The following is an 18,352-nucleotide window of genomic DNA, read 5'->3' as shown; positions in this document are numbered from 1 at the left end:
CTGACTGTCTGGGGACTGGCTTTCTTCCAGCTTCCAGCCATGCCATTCCATTATGCGTGTCAACTACATAAGGTGTCTTCAGCAGTAGGGTCTTACCACTAACCTTTGGTGAGTCATCAAGTACTCTGACAGAAATCTGTCTTTCTTTTAGGAAACCTTGTAGGTCTCTCTGGTCAAAAGCTCATTGTGGATGGTAGCCACATACTAGTACTGGGAGTTACAGGTCAGTACCCACTAAGAAAATGAGGAAAAAGATAACTAATATACAAGAGTTAGAGAGAAGAGAGGGAGAGAGAGAGGGAGAGGAAGGGAGGGAAGCTGTAGAAGATTAAGGTTAGTCTTCATCATACCCTCTCCAGTGTCTTGCAGTTCAGGTGTTCCCTTTAAGGGCCTGGTGAAGGTTCAACCATTTGGTCTGCCTTTTAGGAAGTAGAATTAAAAAAAAAAATTGTGTGTGTGTGTGTGTGTATGGATAGATGGATGTGCCAGGGTCTCTTGCTGCTGCAACTGGATACCTGTCCAACTTCATATGACTGGCTGGGAAGTTAAACCCAGCCCAGCAGGCTTTTGTAAGCAAACACCTTTAACCACCAAGCAATCTCTACAGGCTCTGTCAGGTATTCTTAATGAATTAATCACTCTAAGATGTCCCTTTGGGTCTCTGGGAATGCCCTGCTCTACTTTGATATTACTATACCCATCTACGTTCTCTTATGACTAGTGTTTACATTTTATAGCTTCTCTGTTGTTTGTTTTTTACATTTTCTGTTAATTAACTAATTTTTTTGAGGTAAGCCCAACAGACTGACCTTTTTCTTTTATGCAAGAGAGAAAGAGAGAAAGGGAGAGGGAGGGAGAGGGGGAGGGAGGGAGGATAGGTGCACTAGGACCTCCAGTCACTACAGTTGAACTCCAGATGTGTACACTACCTTGTGCGCATGTGCGACCTTTCATGCTTGCATCACTTTGTGTGTCTAGTTTATGTGGGACCTAGAGAGTCAAATATGGGTCCTAAGCCTTATAAGTCAAGTGCCTTAACTGCTAAGCCATCTCTCTAGCCTTATTTTCATTTTTAAAAAAAGATATTTGTGCTGGGAGTGATGGCGAATGCCTTTAATCTCAGCATTTGAGAGACAGAGGTAGGAGGATTGCCATGAGTTCAAGGCTACCCTGAGATTACACAGTGAATTCCAAGTCAGCCTGGCCTAAAGTGAGAGCCTACCTTGAGGGAAAAAAAAAAAACATATTTGTACCATATGGTACTCTAATTTTATTTTATTTGAATGGCATTTTTTAATATTTTTGTTTATGTGACAGAGGGAGAAAGAGTGTATGGGCATGCCACAGCCTCTTAACTGCTGCAAACAGACTCCAGATGCATGTGCCACTTTGAACATCTGACTTTATGTGGGTATTGAGGAACTGAACCTAGGCCAGCCAGCTTTGCAAGCAAGTAGTTTTAACCACTGAGAAATCTCCCCAGCCCCCTACTTATGTTTTTAAATGTATTTATATATGTGTGTGCGTGTGCATGTGCATGTACACAGGCATTCCATGGTGCATGGGTGGAGGTCAGAAGTCAGCCTCCAGATGTCTGTGCCCTTTGTTCATGCCCCCTTCCCTGAGACAGGATCTCTTGCTGCTGCAAATGAAGTGCAGGCTCAGATTCTCCTGGCTCTGCATCCCATTGCTGTAGACATTTGTTTTATGTGCATTCTGGGAAGGATTGAACTTTGAGGTATTTCTCCAACCCCCACTTTTTATTTTTAACTTTTCTTTATATTTAAAGTGTATATAAGGTGGATCGTATATTGTCACTCCTCACTCATTAAATCCACTTTGGTAACCTTTGCCTTTTAACCAGATTATTTATACCAGCTACATTTAATGTGATTATTGATATTATTGGGCTTAAACAAACTATTCATTTTTTAATTTGATTTATTCTCAATAAACTTTTCCCTCTTTCTTTCTGTCTTCCTTTGAATTAGCTGAATATTTTGTTTTATACTCTATTACCTTTTTGGATGTTTTTCTTTTTTTTTTTTTTTCTTTTATTGGTTTTTCGAGGTAGGGTCTCACTCTAGCCCAGGCTGACCTGGAATTCACTATGGAGTCCCAGGGTGGCCTCAAACTCACAGCAATCCTCCTACCTCTGTCTCCTGAGTGCTGGGATTAAAGGCATGCACCACCATGCCCGGCTCTTTTCTTTTTTAAAATGTTATCTTATTTCCTTTTTTTTTTTTTTTTTTATTTGTGGGAAGGTATGGGTGTGAGCGGGCCATGGCACACACGTGCAGGTCAGAGGGAAACTTCCAGGTGTCTGTGCTCTTCTTCCAACTTCTTGAGACAGGGTCTGTTCCTGCTGCCAACAAATACTCACCTAGCTGGCTCCGCCCTTGGGTTCACTTGACTCACCTCCTTGTCATAGGCCTGCTGGGATCACAGGTGCCTGTGCCACTTTGTGCCCAGCTTTACATGGGTACTGTGAAGAATCACATTAGCAGGCTGAGTCATCTCCCCAGCCCCTTTATTTGTTGACTTTTTTTTTTTTTTTTTTTTGAGATAGAGTGTCATTCTCGCTCAGGCTGACCTGAAACTCACTCTGTAGTCCAAGCTGGCCTCAAACTCACAGCATCCTTCTACCTGTGCCTTCTAAGTGCTGGGATTAAATGTGTGCACCACCATGCCTGGCTTACTGACAATTTTATACACGTATACAATGCACTTTTTAAAATTTTTATTAACATTTTCCATGATTATAAAAAAAAATCCCATGGTAATTCCCTCCCTCTCCCCTGACACTTTCCCCTTTGAAATTCCATTCTACTACAATGCATTTTTATCATATTCCACTCCCATTACCTTCTTTTGTCCCCCGACCCCATTCTCCTCAAACCAAATCCATTCTCCTTCTCAAGTAGTCCCTCTCTGCCTTTTGCGGTGGTTTGAATATACAATGTCCCCATAGCTTCATGTGTCTGCATTTCAGCCTCAGGCTTTGTCTCCAGTTTGTAGAACCTTTGGGAGGCAGATCCTTGCTGGAGGAGGTGTGTAGTTGGAGGTGGATATTGGGGTGTTAGAGCATAGTGCTGGTTGCCAGTGCTAGTGAGCTCACTCCTCCTCCTCCCTGCTGTTGTAGAGATGCATTGCATAGCTGTCTGCTCTTGCAATGCTTCTGTGCATGATGGACTGCCTTGAAACTACAAGCTAGAAATAAACTTCCACAAACTGCTTCTGTCCCAGCAGTGAGAAGGTAACTGCTACAACTTTTTTCTTTTTTTTTTTTTTTAAATTCATTTATTTATTTATTTATTTGAGAGCGACAGACACAGAGAGAAAGACAGATAGAGGGAGAGAGAGAGAATGGGCGCGCCAGGGCTTCCAGCCTCTGCAAACGAACTCCAGACGCGTGTGCCCCCTTGTGCATCTGGCTAACGTGGGACCTGGGGAACCAAGCCTCGAACCGGGGTCTTTAGGCTTCACAGGCAAGTGCTTAACCGCTAAGCTATCTCTCCAGCCCACAACTTTTTTCTTTATCCTTTTTTTTTCAAGATAGAATCTTACTGTAGCCCAGGCTGACCTGGCACTCACTCTGTAGCCCCAGGCTGGTCTTAAAGACACAGTGATCCTCCTGCATCTGCCTCCCAGGTGCTAGGATTAAAGGCAGGTGCCACCAGGCCTGGCGACTGCTGCCACTTTGACATCCTTTTTCTCTCTTCTGTGTGAGTTCCAGAGTTTGATCAGGTATGCCTGCATGGGCATGGGTGAGGAATATTATTACAGGTTGATGGTGTGAATTTAACTTATTGATTGATTTACTGAAGTAGCAGAGAGGTAAGGAGGAAAATTTGACAATGACATTCAAATACCTGGCTTAGACAACAGAAAAATCACTCTGAGTTGGAGAATTTTGAGGGAAGATTAGAATTTGGGTGAAGAGGGGGCTAGATGATAAAGTTAGTTTGGCACAAGCTACATTTGAAGCGCTTCTGGGACATCTGAGAGAAGAGACCTATTGAGCAGATGCCCCATGCATGGTCCAGAGCTCAGGCTAGGACTGGGCTGGAGCTGCCAGTGTGGGGTCATAAGCACAGAAGTAACTGTAAAATCAGTGGGAATGGGGGTCTCTGCTTATTGACAATAGCACGAGCATGTTGGAAAATGCCAGAACAGAAGAAGCAAAGCAAGGTGGCATGTGTGTCAAATGAAGTGGCCCTGTGCTAGTTGTGGACCCTAGAGGGTTTCAGGGCAGTATTCAGGGGAGCCTCTGGAGGTCTTTGTAAGGTCTAGCTCTAACTTTTGTGGTGGTTAAATCTGCCCAGCACTTCATTCAACAATTTACCAAAATAATTCATCCCTAAACTGGGAACATAGCATCTTTGCCAAATGCTGCTGGTATGTGGAATGAGATGATGTCAGCCAGGTGTGACTGGAGCCTGGTGACATGGGAGTCCCTAGGGATTTCAGGAAGAGAAGCTTTGTTAACCCTGATAAGATCCCTATATCAGTGGTTTGGGCACTGAGGGACTTTGAGGGAATGGACCTTGTTGTTAAGTGAGGACATCTCTTGCAGGAACCGTCACAGGTTCTTCCAGCAGGACATGCTGCCAACTGGGACTTTGGAGGAGGCAAACCTTTGGCCAAATATAAGTTTTCCAGAGGTTAAGCTGGAAGAGCGGCGCCTGGGCTGCTCAGAGCATTAGCTGTTAAGTGGGAACCATGCTGCATCTTGCAGGGCTAGCTAGGGAGGAATTTCATAGGTGCATCTCTGGGAGACACACTTAGGCAGCTTGTGTTGCAGGGAAAGGTTTCCAATCTCTGTTGGTCCCAAGAGCACTTATAAAATCATTCCCCAGCTTCTAGACATCTGTGGATCTACACAACCATGCAATATGACTGATCTCAATCAACTTCCTGCAACTGCAACCGCAGCACCAGCATGAGCCACACTGACCTCAGGGAAGGAGGAGGAAAGCACCCACAGCTCAGGCTTGGGCTCAGGCTGGGGGCTGCTGCGCAGATAGAAGCAAGGGGAGAAGACCAAGAGGGTGGAGGGCTGGATGATGCTGTAGGCAATGTGGTTTACACACAAACCAGTCTGCAGGATGAGCAGAGGTTTGGGGAAGATGAAGCAGAGGCTAGGAGTTCCTCACGAGGTGAACAGTGTGATGCTGGGGTCTGTGAGCATCTGCCTGAGTGTGCGTGTGTGTGTGTGCGTGTGTGTGTGATGCACACCTGGGTCCAGGGAAAGGGCTCCTGGACTACCTTCAGATTGTTACACTGAGCAAGCACCAGTGAAAAACAGCCCACTTTTCTGAAGCCTCTTGTTGAAGCTGACCTGCCTGTAACCCTAATTCTGACCCTCCCTGACCCTGACTTCAGCCTCAAAAGGCTGTGCAGTTTGTTCTACTTGGATAGGCATGGCAACTAAGATGCCTTAGCACGGGCATCTCGGAGCTCTTGCGGGCAGGGTTGCGGGCTGGGCTTCCAGACCCTGACACTTGTAGCTCGAGGCTCGGAGAGAGGTTTATGGTGCCAGGTGCTAAGAGCTAGAGACTAAAGCTCTAAGTGCTCAGGTTAAAGCAAGCCCTGGGCCCCCAAAGCTAGAGGATTATGGCTCTAGGACCCTGAGAACTAGAAGATTATGGCTCTGAGTTTTCAAAGCCAAAGATTTTTACATATCTAGCTGCTCAGGCCAGAGACATTACTCTGGACTTTTGGGGGGGAAATATTTATTTTTATTTATTTATTTATTTATTTGAGAGAGAATTGGCACACCAGGGTCTCTAGCCACTGCAGATGAATTCCAGGCACATGCACCACCTTGTGAATCTGGCTTACATGGACACTGGGGAATCAACCTTGGTCCTTAGGCTTCACAGGCAAGCTCCTTAACTGCTGAGCCATCCCTCCATCCCATTAGTCTGGAATTCTGAGGTTCATGTCTGAGACCCTTTGGTGGCTGTCTATAGCTCTTCCAGCAACCTGAGCTTGGAGTGCTCCGCACTCTTTCCTCTCTCTCTCTCTCTCTCTCTCCCACCCTCTTAGTTCGTTTGAAGTTCCCAGTCATCTCAGCTCCCATAGCTGCTGCTCTAAGCTGCTATTTGGAGATATTCAGTCGCCTTCTTGGTACTGCTGCTGCTGCCACCACCACTGCTGCCAGCACCAGAAGCCCTGGGCTTTTATCTGCTTTTTGTGCAACAAGCTCAGCTGCTTGAACACAAGTAGGCAAAAGCCATTCAGGAGGAAGCTTGATCAGGAGCAGCACACAGGAGCAGGGCCTTCTGTATTGACCCCAGAAAACAGAAACAGTGCTGCTCATAAAGCTACAAAAGGGGCATGGCAAGCTGTGCACAGCTTTCAGTTCCACCAGTCACAGCCTTACATGTGCACCAGTCAGGAGCCTTGAATGTGCACTGACCAGGAGCTTTTGCTGAGTCACTGAATAGCAGAAAAGTGGGCATGGTCAGTGAGAAGCCACCAGGGCTTACCAAGACCAATGTGAAATAACCAGAGCATATGCAAGCTGCCAGAAGTTATGACTGTATGAGTCGGGCATGGTGGGGCACGCCTTTAATGCCAGCACTCAGGAGGCAGAGGTAGGAGGATCACTGTGAGTTCGAGGCCACCCTAAGACTACATAGTGAATTCCAGGTCAGCCTGGGCTAGAGTGAGACCCTACTTTGAAAACCAAGCAAACAAACAAACCAGAAGTCATGACTTTAAACAGGACTCCATGTTTTTTGCAGCTAGAGTTTTTCAGAGCTCTCATGAAATACTCAGAGCAGCTGGGCTGCCATGATGACTGCTTAACTGGTTGTCAAAGAAATAACACTTGACTGACACCTATTCAGAGAAGCTGGGCACAGGCAAAGGGTCAACAGTTGTCCATCAAATGACAGAATGGCTTGACCATGATAGCTTTGACTGGTTATATTTTATTTGTTTGTTATTGATTTGTTACTTATTTTTAGGTACTAGAGATTGAGCCTGGAGCCTCTTACATGCTGGACAAGTACTTTTCCACTGAGTTTTATCCCCAGACAGCTTCATTTAAAAGGAAAAACAGAGCTGGGCATGGTGGCACACACCTTTAATCCCAGCACTTGGGAGGCAAAGGTAGGAGGATAGGTATGAGTTTGAGGCCATCCTGAGACTACAGAGTGAATTCCAGGTCAGCCTGGGCTAGAGTGTGACCCTACCTCAAAAGCAAAAACAAAAAACATCAAAGGGTGCTTACAAAAATACCTGTCATAGAATTAACATTCTCAGCAGAACCCAACATGGTGGCTCATACCTGTAATCCCAGCATTTGGGAATCTAAGGCAGGATGATTGCTGGGAGTTCAAGGTTGGTCTATGCAACATTGTAAATTATGGGTGTGAGACTTTGTCTCAAAGAACCAAAAGCACGCCAGGCATGGTGGCGCACGCCTTTAATCCCAGCACTAGGGAAGCAGAGATAGGAGGATCGACATGAGTTTGAGACCACCCTAAGACTACATAGTGAATTCCAGGTCAACCTGAGCTAGACTGAGACCCTACCTCAAAAAAAGAATTAAAAAACCCACAAACAAAAGCAAAATAAAGCTATTCTCAAGTGTTTTACGTGTCTACCCCCTAGCCACACACCTTTAGAAAGAGCTGGATGCTTTGGATCTGTCTTAGTTTCCTTCCCTAACCCTTCCTCAGTTCCCATCAGTCCACATCTGCCTGCACATGGCCATGCCATCCACAGCCTCTGCTACTGTTCCCCAGCTAAGGAGCCTAGACTAGTCGCCCAAATCCTGTCCTCTATGGACTCCTCCGGGGACTTAGACTCCCCTGCTAGGCCATGATTTCCCCACCTGTGCAACTTGGGGCCAGGAGTGCAGAGGCTGGTACACCAGTGAGCCTGTGGAGGCCACCCAACTCCCCAGCCCTAATGGGGCCTCTGCTCCCAGGTCCCTCATGATATTTGACAAAATCAGCTGAAGAAAGAAAGGTTTTTTTTTTTTCTTTTGGCTCACAATTTGAGGGTTCATCTTGACAGGAAAGGCATGTGCTGTAGGAGCACAGTGCAGCCAGGAAGCAGCGAGCCATGAATGCTGGTGCTCAGCTCACTTTCTCTTTACTTGGTCTGGGACCTGGCCCAAGGAATACTGCTATCCACAGCTAGAGTGATCTTTCCCCCTCAGCTCACCTCATCTAGAAACTCTCTCCCTGACATACCCAGAGATTTGTGTCCTAGAAGATTCTAGATCCTATCAAGTTGACAATTGAGATTAACCATCAGATGCTCCATCCACTGGCATTAGGCAGACCCTGGTAAGCATCTATCTTTGCATGTGAGTCCCCTGCAGTTGTAATGGCAGCTCCACTCTCTTGACTCTTGGCAAGAGAACAAGTGTGTGAGTACACACCTCCTTATGTATGTGTATATGTTTGTATATGCTTATGTGTATAATGTGCATACATAGATGTCCAATATATATGTGCGTATATATGTGTATGTGCACACATGGGTATGCCCGTGTTTACATGGGTTTGGAGATATGTGTGTAGTTGTATCCATGTCTATACAAATGTATTCATCCATATGCATGTATGTGCTTATAAGCATGTCCTTATGTGTTTATGTATATTTGTATATGTGAATAGTGTATATATCTGTTTATATGTGAATAGGTATGTGTATTCATATGTGCATGTATGATTGTGTACATGTACTTAAGTGCATGTGTATATGTACATGCATATGTGTGTGAGAGACATACATGTGTGTGCATCCTCATGTGTAAGCCACCTGTGGCTCGTCTCCTGCCTTTCTCTAGGTGTCTCCCCCCAGCCCTTTGCAAGAGTATCCCAGGCTCCTTTCTCTAGCTGCTCCCTTTTCCTCTCATGCTCTGCTCACTCATGGCTTCAGGACACCAAGAAGTCCCCAACCCTGCACTGCCAAAATCATGCAGCTATCACAAAGAACTTCCATGCTTCCCAAGGATTTGCAGTTAATGTTTTACTTGGGTAATTTCAAACATGCATGGATAGAAGCATACTGAACCCTCTGTGGTCATTGCTCCCATCTTTGTTAATGATCAAGTCATGAACAATATTACTTCTCTACCCTCCATCCACTGGTCCAGAATATTTCTTTTTAAAAATATTTTATTTATTTGAGCACATGCATGAGAGAGAAAGAGGAAGGGGGAGAGGGGGGGGGGAGAGGGAGAAAGAATGTGCATTCAGGGCTTCCAGCCACTGTAAACAAACTCCAGATCCATGAGCCACCTTGTGCATCTGGCTTACGTGGGTGCTGGGGAACTGAACCTGAATCTTTAGGCTTTACAGGCAAGTGCCTTAACTGTTAAGCCATCTCTCCAACCCAAATACCTTTTTCTGTCTGGTGCACTGATAAGTGAAATGCTTTTCTTTTCTTTCTATTTTTTTTTTTTCTTGTGGTTCTGGGCCTTGAAGCCAGGACCTCACTCATTCTAGGCAAGCACTCTACCTCTGAGCTACAACCCCAGCCCAGATAGTTCTAAACAAGTGCAGCTATTTCTAAACACAGCTTTTCATCTACGAAAAGCCCAGAGTGTGAAAAGAACTTTTTAATGTACATGACCACCAGCCATCTCCATACCTGGTGGGAAGAGGAGCACTTCTCAGGAGCCCCTTCTCAGCTCCACACACATAGCCATCTTGACACTGTCTGCCACCTTATACATTTCTTAGAAGTTGCACTTATTCTTTTGTGTGCATGTATGTGTGTGCACAAGCATGAGTGCATGCATGCTATGGTGCCCATGTGGAGACCAGAGAACAGCTTTTTGGGTCAGTCTGTGCCTTTCCACCTCGTTTGGGGCAGTTTCGCTTTCTGTCTCCCTCTGCGCTGCTGTTCTTTACTGTGCTCGAGCTTCTGGGAAACCCTCCTAGCCCCGCCTCCCATCTCACAGTCCTTGTGCAGAGCTGGAATTACAGAAGCAGATCAGAGCTTCGGTTTTTATGTGGGGGGTGGGATCAAACTTAGATACTTAGGCTTGGGTAGCAAGTATTTGACTGATCCATTTCCCCAGCTGCTTACACAGTTTTAAAAATAATTTTATTTATTTGCAAGTAGAAAGATAGAGTAACAGAGAGGGAATGGGCACACCAGGGCCTCTTGCCACTGAAAATGAACTCCAGATGCATGTTCTACTTTGTGCATTTGGTTTTTTTAGGTACTAGGGAATAGAACTGGGCTCTCAGGATTTGCAATCAAATGCCTTTAGCTGCTGAGCCATCTCTTCAGCACCCCTTATACTTTAAAAAAAAATTATTTATTTGCAGAGAGAGAGAAGAGAGGCAGAGAGAATGGGTGTGCCAGGGCCTCCAGCCACTGCAAACAACTCCAGATGCATGCACCACTCTGTGCATCTGGCTTAATGTGGGTACTGGGAAATTGAACCCCGGTTGTTAGGCTTTGTAGGCTCGTGCCTTAACTGTTCAGCCATCTCTCCAGCCCCTTATACATTTTCTAAAGGACAGTGAAGTAGACTTTGTCCCATGGGACTGCCATGATTTGGCTGTGCAGCAAGGGAGTGAGACTGGGCTCATTTCCCACCTTAACTTAAAAAGAACAATGTCTTTGATTGAACTGGGACCAGAAGCATTGGCTGCAGGCCAGACTTCTGGGTGTGATCTTTCATATCTGACCAGAGGCAGACTCAAAGGGCCAGCATGCCCCCAACGGTTTCCTGAGAGAATCTGCCTCACACATGCACACCAGTGCAGACTGCAAGACTATCTTCCATGTCTGGGGAGCAAGCTATATGTTTAACACAGCATGTCTTCCTAGCCCTGGCTCAGGCACTACACTGGCAGGAGGCTCTCCAGGGCTGAGAACCCTCTCTGAATCTGCTGCAGTACTGGGCCTTACTCCTTCCTCTTTAGGTCCATCCAAAGGCAGTGGCCTCCTGTTAGGGCTCCTCAGTGGGGAGACATTCTCATCTGTGTGTCAACCAGTTCTTGCCTGCTGTCTTCCTTGCCAGCTGTCAGTCATGCCAGCATCAATGCTGAGGAGCCAGAACTTTCTTCCTTCTCATCTGCCTCTTGCCAGAGCTGCTATACCATGTGCCGCAGGCTGAGTTGGCTAGTCATCACGACCGGCCACCTTGGTCTACTTTTCTGTCACATGGCTGCTGTTATCTGAAGGCCACTGGCTGTTCTGGATTCTGTAACCCTAAGGAATTCTGTAAACCCTTTTAGTAACCTTTTCAGTTCCCCTTCTCCAGGAACAGGCAATTCTGCCATTGATGGTGGTGATCTACCCTTTCCTTCCCATACCCCCAAACCCTTCCATCCCTATTGTCTGGGTCTCAAGTTCCCTGTCAGCTGTGCCAGCAACTCGAGCAGCTGCACGTTAAGAAGCGCAGAGAAGCGACACCATGCGGCATTTGTCTTTCTGTTATTGTGTGAGTTTGTGGAGTATGATTTGTTCCAAGTCTGTCCATTTTTCTACAAACTTCATTGTACCATTTTTTCTTACTACTGAGTAGAATTCCATCGTGTAAATATTTCTTAGCTTGTTTTTTCTTTTCAAGGTAGGGTTTCACTCTAGCCCAAACTGACCTGAAATTCATTTTGTAGTCCCAGGCTGGCCTCAAACTCCTGTCAATCCCCTACCTCAGCCCCCTGAGTGTTTGGATTAGAGGTGTGTGTCACCTTTATAATGAGCTGTGGTTTTTTTTTAAGCATCTTCCAAAAGTGAATAATTAATTTTTAAAGTATAATTACAAATTCACGGATTTGAATTATTTAAATTTTTTATTGACAACTTCTATATCTACAGAAAATAAGCCATGATAATTCCCTCCCTTCCTCCCCTTTCCCCTTCACAACTCCATTCTCCATCATATCTCTTCCCTCTCTCCATTAGTCTCTCTTTTATTTTGATGTCATTGTCTTTTTCTTCTATTATGAGGGTCTTGTGAAGGTATTGCTAGGTACTGTGAGGTCATGAATATCAAGGCCAATTTCTGTATGGACACTTGCATTGTATGGAGTGGTAAGTGGTACCCTTCCTTTGGCTCTTATATTCTTTCCACCACCTCTTCTGCAATGGACCCTGAGCTTTGGAGGGTGTGATAGAGATGTTTCAATGCTGAGAACTCCTCTGTCACTTCTTCTCAGCACTGTGTTGCCTTTTGAGTCATCCCAGTGGTCACCACTATCTGAAAAGAGAAGCTTCTCTAACCAAAAGTGAGAGTAGCATTAATACATGAATATGAACATTAAGTGTAGTGCTTTCAGGGCAATTTGGTGAGAATAATATATGCATTTAGTCAGACAAGAGCAGGCCTTATACCCCTAAGGCTCATAACCTCCCCTGCCATAGGCTTTTGATTAGATTTTCAGTATCAGGCATGTATTCCCTCCCACAGAGTGGGATTCCAGTCCAATTAGAGAGCAGTTGGTTTCCCCCAAAGCAGACATGCCACTATTGCACCCATTTAGTCATTTGGCCTGTCTGGTCAAACTTGTCTTCCAGTGTCCATTGTTTTTACCACTGATGACTTCTGTCTCCCATAGGGCTGCATGCAGTACAGCCTTTTTCCAGCTTTCAGTTGGCTGGTCTACAGGGAGGAGGTTTTCAGTTCAGCACCAGCTTGATTTCTCAGTGACCTTGCAGCCCAGGCATGTGAAGTCTTCAGTAATAGGGTCTTACCATCTGTTACTTGTGGGAAGCCAAGGGCCTTGGCAATAGCCTGTAATGTTTTAGAGGCAACAGGGACCTCCTTGGTCAACAACTCACTGGAAGGTATCCCATCCCTGACACTGAAAATTTTCTAGTAGTAATCTATGGCTTCTGGATGCCATTATCCATAAAAGTAGTCTTATTCAGAATATCTTGAATTTTGATTAACCCTCCACCGCCCTTCTCTTACTCAATCTCTTCTCCTGGCCTCATTTAGGCCATTCTACTCCCTGTAATCTGCAATTCTATTTATATATGTATGTGCATATACATATATATGTGTATATAGATAGATAGATAGATAGATATAGATATAGATATAGATATAGATATAATTATCTCCTAAAGTCCTTCCATCTCCTCCCTCCCTTATAGCCCTTTTCTAGCTTACTGGCCTCTGCTACTGATTTTTGGTTTCAGCTCATGCACAAGTCTAAGCATTTCTAGCTAGGATTCACATATGAGAGAGTACATGTGACATTTGGCTTTCTGGGCATGGGTTACCTCACTTGGTGTAATCCTTTCCAGATCCATCCATTTCCCTGCAAATTTCATAATTTCACTTTTCTTTACTGCTGAATAAGACTCCATTCTGTAAATATACCACACCTTTATTATCCATTCATCTGTGGATGGACATCTAGGCTGGTTCCATTTCCTAGCTATTGTGAGTAGAGCAGCAATATACATGGCTGTTTAAGTATCTCTAAGGTAGTGAGAAGAGTCCTTAGGATATATGCCTAGGAGTGGTATAGCTAGATCATATGGTAAGTCTATTTTTAGCTGTCTCAAGAACCTCCACACTGACTTCCACAATGGCTGTACCAGACTACATTCCCACCAACAATATAGAACGGTTCCCCTTTTAATCACATCCTCGCCAACATTTATTGTCATTTGTTTTCTTTCTCTTCCCTTTATGTCTCCTTTTTAACTTACTGGCCTCTGCTACCAAGTATTTTCCTTCTCACGCAGAAGCCCAATCATCTGTAGCTAGGATCCACATATGAGAGAGAACATGTGGCGCTTGGCTTTCTGGGCCTGGGTCATTTGTTTTCTTGATGATAGATATTCTGACAGCAGTGTGATGAAATCTCAAAGCAGTTTTAATTTGCATTTCCCTGATGGTTAAGGTTGTAGAACATCTTTTTAGATGTTTATGTGCCACCTGTATTTCCTCCTTTGAGAACTATTTAGTTCCATAGTCATTTTTTTGTTTATTTTTAGTTATTTATTTGAGAGTGATAGAGACAGAGACAGAGACAGAGAGAGAGAGAGAGAGGGAGAGAATGAATGGGCGCGCCAAGGCCTCCAGCCACTGCAAACAAACTCCAGACTCGTGCACCGCCCTGTGCATCTCGCTAATGTGAGTCCTGGGAATTGAGCCTTGAACCGGGGTCCTTAGGCTTCACAGGCAAGTGCTTAACCACTAAGCAATCTCTCCAGCCCAATTCTTCAAACAAATTGGGTTGTTTGATTTATTGTTTTGTTTTTTGAGTTCTTTGTATATTCTAGAAATTAATCCTCTGTCAGATGTATAGCTAGCAAAGATTTTCTCCCATTCTGTAGGGTGTCTCTTTGCTCTATTCACAGTGTCCTTTGCTGTACAAAAGCTTTGTAATTTTATGAGATCCCAGTGGTTAATTAGTGGTTGCATTTTGAGCAATTGGGGTTATATTCAGAAAGTCATCACCTATGCCAATATGTTGAAAGTTTTCCCCTACATTTTCCTCAAGCAGTTTCAGAGTTTCAGGTCTGATATTAAGGTCCCTGAGCCATTTGGACTTGATTCTTGTGCATGGAGAAAAACAAGGATCGATTTTCATCCTTCTACATATAGATTTGAATACTTTATATTCCCAAGTTGTTAAGTGTACCTATTGATATTTACTCATCCCTTCTTTTCTTTTTTCTGCAGCCTATTTGGGGTGACGCCTGAGTCCTTTGGAACTGAACCCTCCTCATCTTTGGTGGCTCCTTTGTTCTTTAGCATGTCCTTTTGAACTGAACCCTCCTCATCTTTGGGGCTCCTTTGCTCTTTAGCATGTCCTTTTGAACTGAACCCTCCTCAGCCTTTAATTTTACAAGCTTTCCAGTCCAGACCTGCCAGCAGCCACTTCTCTGAGGAGCCCCTTTTTCTCCCCAAGTGATATGGTATTCAGAGGCCACGGTCTGGGCTATAGGTGTTCTTGTTGTTATTAAATAAAGCCTTTGTATAATAGGTTTTGTCAGTGAACAGAACTAAGAAGTACCTTTATTTTTTTAAGATGAGTATAACTGACATTTTTGTTTCAAATTTAGATCTACATGTTTACTTAACCTTGTACATAATTATTCCACTCAAAAATCAGTAATACTCAAACCAGGCATGGTGGCACATGCCTTTAATCCCAGCACTCAGGAGGCATAGGTAGGAGGATCACTGTGAGTTTGAGGTCACCCTGAGACTACATAGTGAATTCCAGGTCAACCTGGGCTAGAGCGAGACCCTACTTGAAAAAAACAAACAAAAAAAATCAGCAACACTCAACATAAGCAATCAGTTGTTTCATTTGAAAAAATACAGTGTTAAAATAACAGTGCCAAAAATACCATAAAAATATGATTATTGCTGGGTGTGTTTGCACACTCCTTTAACACGGTACTTGGGAGGCAGATGTAGGAGGATCGCCATGAGTTTGAGGCCACCCTGAGACTACATAGTGAGTTCCAGGTCAGCCTGGGCTAGACTGAAACCCTACCTCGGGAAAAAAAAAAAAAAAAAAAAAAAAAAAAAAATATATATATATATATATATATATATATATATATATATATATATTTTACTGAAAATGGCTTGAGATTTGTTAAATATATTTTTAAGGTCCTTAGGCTACATTGACATGTAGACAAATAGCATTTTAAAGTCATTTGGAAATGATTATGGAAAATAATCACTTTTTGTAAACAAGCTAATATAAACATACAGCCAAATGACTGGGTTTCATGATCACTTGTAAGAGTCTGGAGGATCGTGTTATCAACTGTTAATGCAGATAGCTCTGTCTTACTATCAGTATTAAGAATTACTCTTAACACTCAGCTTCGTTGGCAACTGTACTAACATTTACATAGTTATAAAGTCAAACCTACAAACCAAGGTACATGTCCTGAATTCTAGCTTCTATTCCTGTTGCTTCACCTCATTCACATCTGTCTCCTAGGGCTAATAATTTAATCTGAAACAAATTTTGTGGCTTATCTTTCTGAAATGGGGTGCTAGGGATTCAGGAAAGTCCTTGAACCCCAAACCCTAGGTTCATGTCTACTTTAAAAAATATTTTTTTAAATTTTTTTTAAATATTTTTTGTTCATTTTTTATTTATTTATTTGAGAGCAACAGACACAGAGAGAAAGACAGATAGAGGGAGAGAGAGAGAATGGGCGCGCCAGGGCCTCCAGCCACTGCAAACGAACTCCAGACGCGTGCGCCCCCTTGTGCATCTGGCTAACATGGGATCTGGGGAACCGAGCCTCGAACCAGGATCCTTAGGCTTCACAGGCAAGCGCTTAACTGCTAAGCCATCTCTCCAGCCCACTTTAAAAAATATTTTATTTTTATTTATTTATTTGAGAGAGAGACATATACAGAAATAGCCAGGTAGAGAAAGAGAGCTAGAGAATGGGCGTGTCAGGGCCTCCAACCACTGCAAATGAACTCCCGATGCGTGCACACCCTTGTACATCTGGTTTACATGGGTCCTGGGGAGTCAAACCTGGGTCCTTTGGTTTTACAGGCAAGCACCTTAACTGCTAAACCATCTGTCCAGCCCTCATGTCTACTTTTAACCAAAGAATTGAATAAAATAAGGCTGAGAAGGATGATTATTAAATTATATCTATTTAGGGAAGTACAGAACCGAATAAGTACACCCATATGGCCTGAGAGCCCATGTGGAGGGCCTGGAAAAACCATAGAGAGGTCAGAAAAGAAAGTACAAAAAGATCCTGCCATGTGGGGGGACCGGAGGGGCAAAGAGTCCATGTGGAGAACAGGGGCTAGGGGGTTCTCTCCTCAAAACTCACCAGAAGCTGGAGGTTCAGGAGTGGTCAGGCAGCTGAGAGAGATTGCCCTTCTCTGGTAAAACTTACTTATAACCTTATGATGGTTCAGGTGAGCTGAGGGACAGCTGATTGGTCTGGGCTAGGGGCTGTCTCAGGAAGAGGCTAGTCATGATGCCACGTTCTGGGGCTGAACTTGACCATCCACAATGTTAGGGCTAGATTTAAAACCTAGGTGATACCTCCCTTCCAGGAGGTGCCCAGGTTGTGGAAAAACAGATCTAAGGAAAAGATAAGAAGTCAGATCATACTTTAGTCCCTAGCAAATTGGAGACTGTAAGGATACTTTCTGGGGCCCGGTCACCCTCACTGCCTAACAGAGCTGCCTGACTCCCTCTCACTTTCAAGTATAAAAACATAGGGTACCTGGGTATGATGCCACTTGCCCATAATCCCAGCACTTAGGAGGCACAGGTAGAAGGATCAGGAGTCCCAGGCCTGTCTGGGCTACAGAGTACATTCCAGGCCAGTCTGGGCTCTGTGGACAGAATTTGGAGGTTTGCAGGCCATTGGTGGCCTGGAGGCCTGCCTCTGAAGCCATGCTCATCACCCTTCCCACCTGCCAGAAGCAGATTCCTAGCTGTGGGGTCACCAAGGAGAAGAATAAAAGCATCTCTCTTGCTAGACATTGTCAGATCCATTTCCTGGGGTTTGTTCCATCTTGGAGATCAGTGAGTCATATTATAGGAAGTATTCAGAGGTTGCCGTCAGGCTCTTGAATCTGACAGAGCAGAAATGGTGCTGCTGAATGCTTGTGATTTGTGTCATTCTTTTTTTTTTATTTTTCTTTTTTTAATTTTTAAATTTTTATTAACATTTTCCATGATTATAATAAAATATCCCATGGTAATTCCCTCCCTCCCCACCCCCACTTTCCCCTTTGAAATTCCATTCTCCATCATGTTACTTCCCCATTACAATCATTGTACTTACATATATATACCATATCAACCTATTAAGTATCCTCCTCCCTTCATGTCTCCTTTTTAACTTCCTGGCCTCTGCTACCAAGTATTTTCCTTCTCATGCAGAAGCCCAATCATCAGTAGCTAGGATCCACATATGAGAGAGAACATGTGGGGTTTGGCTTTCTGGGGCTGGGTTACCTTACTTAGTATAATCCTTTCCAGGTCCATCCATTTTTCTGCAAATTTCATAACTTCATTTTTCTTTACCGCTGAGTAGAACTCCATTGTATAAATGTGCCACATTTTCATTATCCACTCATCAGTTAAGGGACATCTAGGCTGGTTCCATTTCCCAGCTATTATAAATTGAGCAGCAATAAACATGGTTGAGCACGTACTTCTAAGGAAATGAGATGAGTCCTTTGGATATATGCCTAGAAGTGCTATAGCTGGGTCATATGGTAGATCAATCTTTAGCTATTTTAGGAACCTCCACACTGTTTACCACAATGACTGGACCAGATTGCATTCCCACAAGCAGTGTAGAAGGGTTCCTCTTTTTCCACATCCCCGCCAACATTTATGATCATTTGTTTTCATGATGGTGGCCAATCTGACAGGAGTGAGAT

At 44.1% G+C, this 18,352-nt stretch overlaps 1 protein-coding gene across 2 annotated transcripts in view; it reads left to right on the top strand.

The window, feature by feature from the left end:
* Capn10 (calpain 10) overlaps nt 1-14,819 on the top strand; it is a 41,632-nt gene extending 26,813 nt beyond the window's left edge. Inside the window, exon 12 of one of the 2 annotated variants that reach the window (XM_045147608.1) lies at nt 14,633-14,819. In XM_045147608.1, the coding sequence (XP_045003543.1) occupies nt 14,633-14,717 (85 nt within the window). In that variant the 3' untranslated portion in view covers nt 14,718-14,819. The remainder of the gene's footprint in view (nt 1-14,632) is intronic. The other variant, XM_045147610.1, reaches the window with a different exon arrangement.
* Nucleotides 14,820-18,352: the final 3,533 nt, after the last annotated feature.

Source organism: Jaculus jaculus, chromosome 4 (assembly GCF_020740685.1).
Source record: "Jaculus jaculus isolate mJacJac1 chromosome 4, mJacJac1.mat.Y.cur, whole genome shotgun sequence".
NCBI classification, from domain to species: domain Eukaryota; kingdom Metazoa; phylum Chordata; class Mammalia; order Rodentia; family Dipodidae; genus Jaculus; species Jaculus jaculus.
Note: the sequence above shows the minus strand (reverse complement) of the source record. Positions and strands in the feature narration are given on the sequence as shown.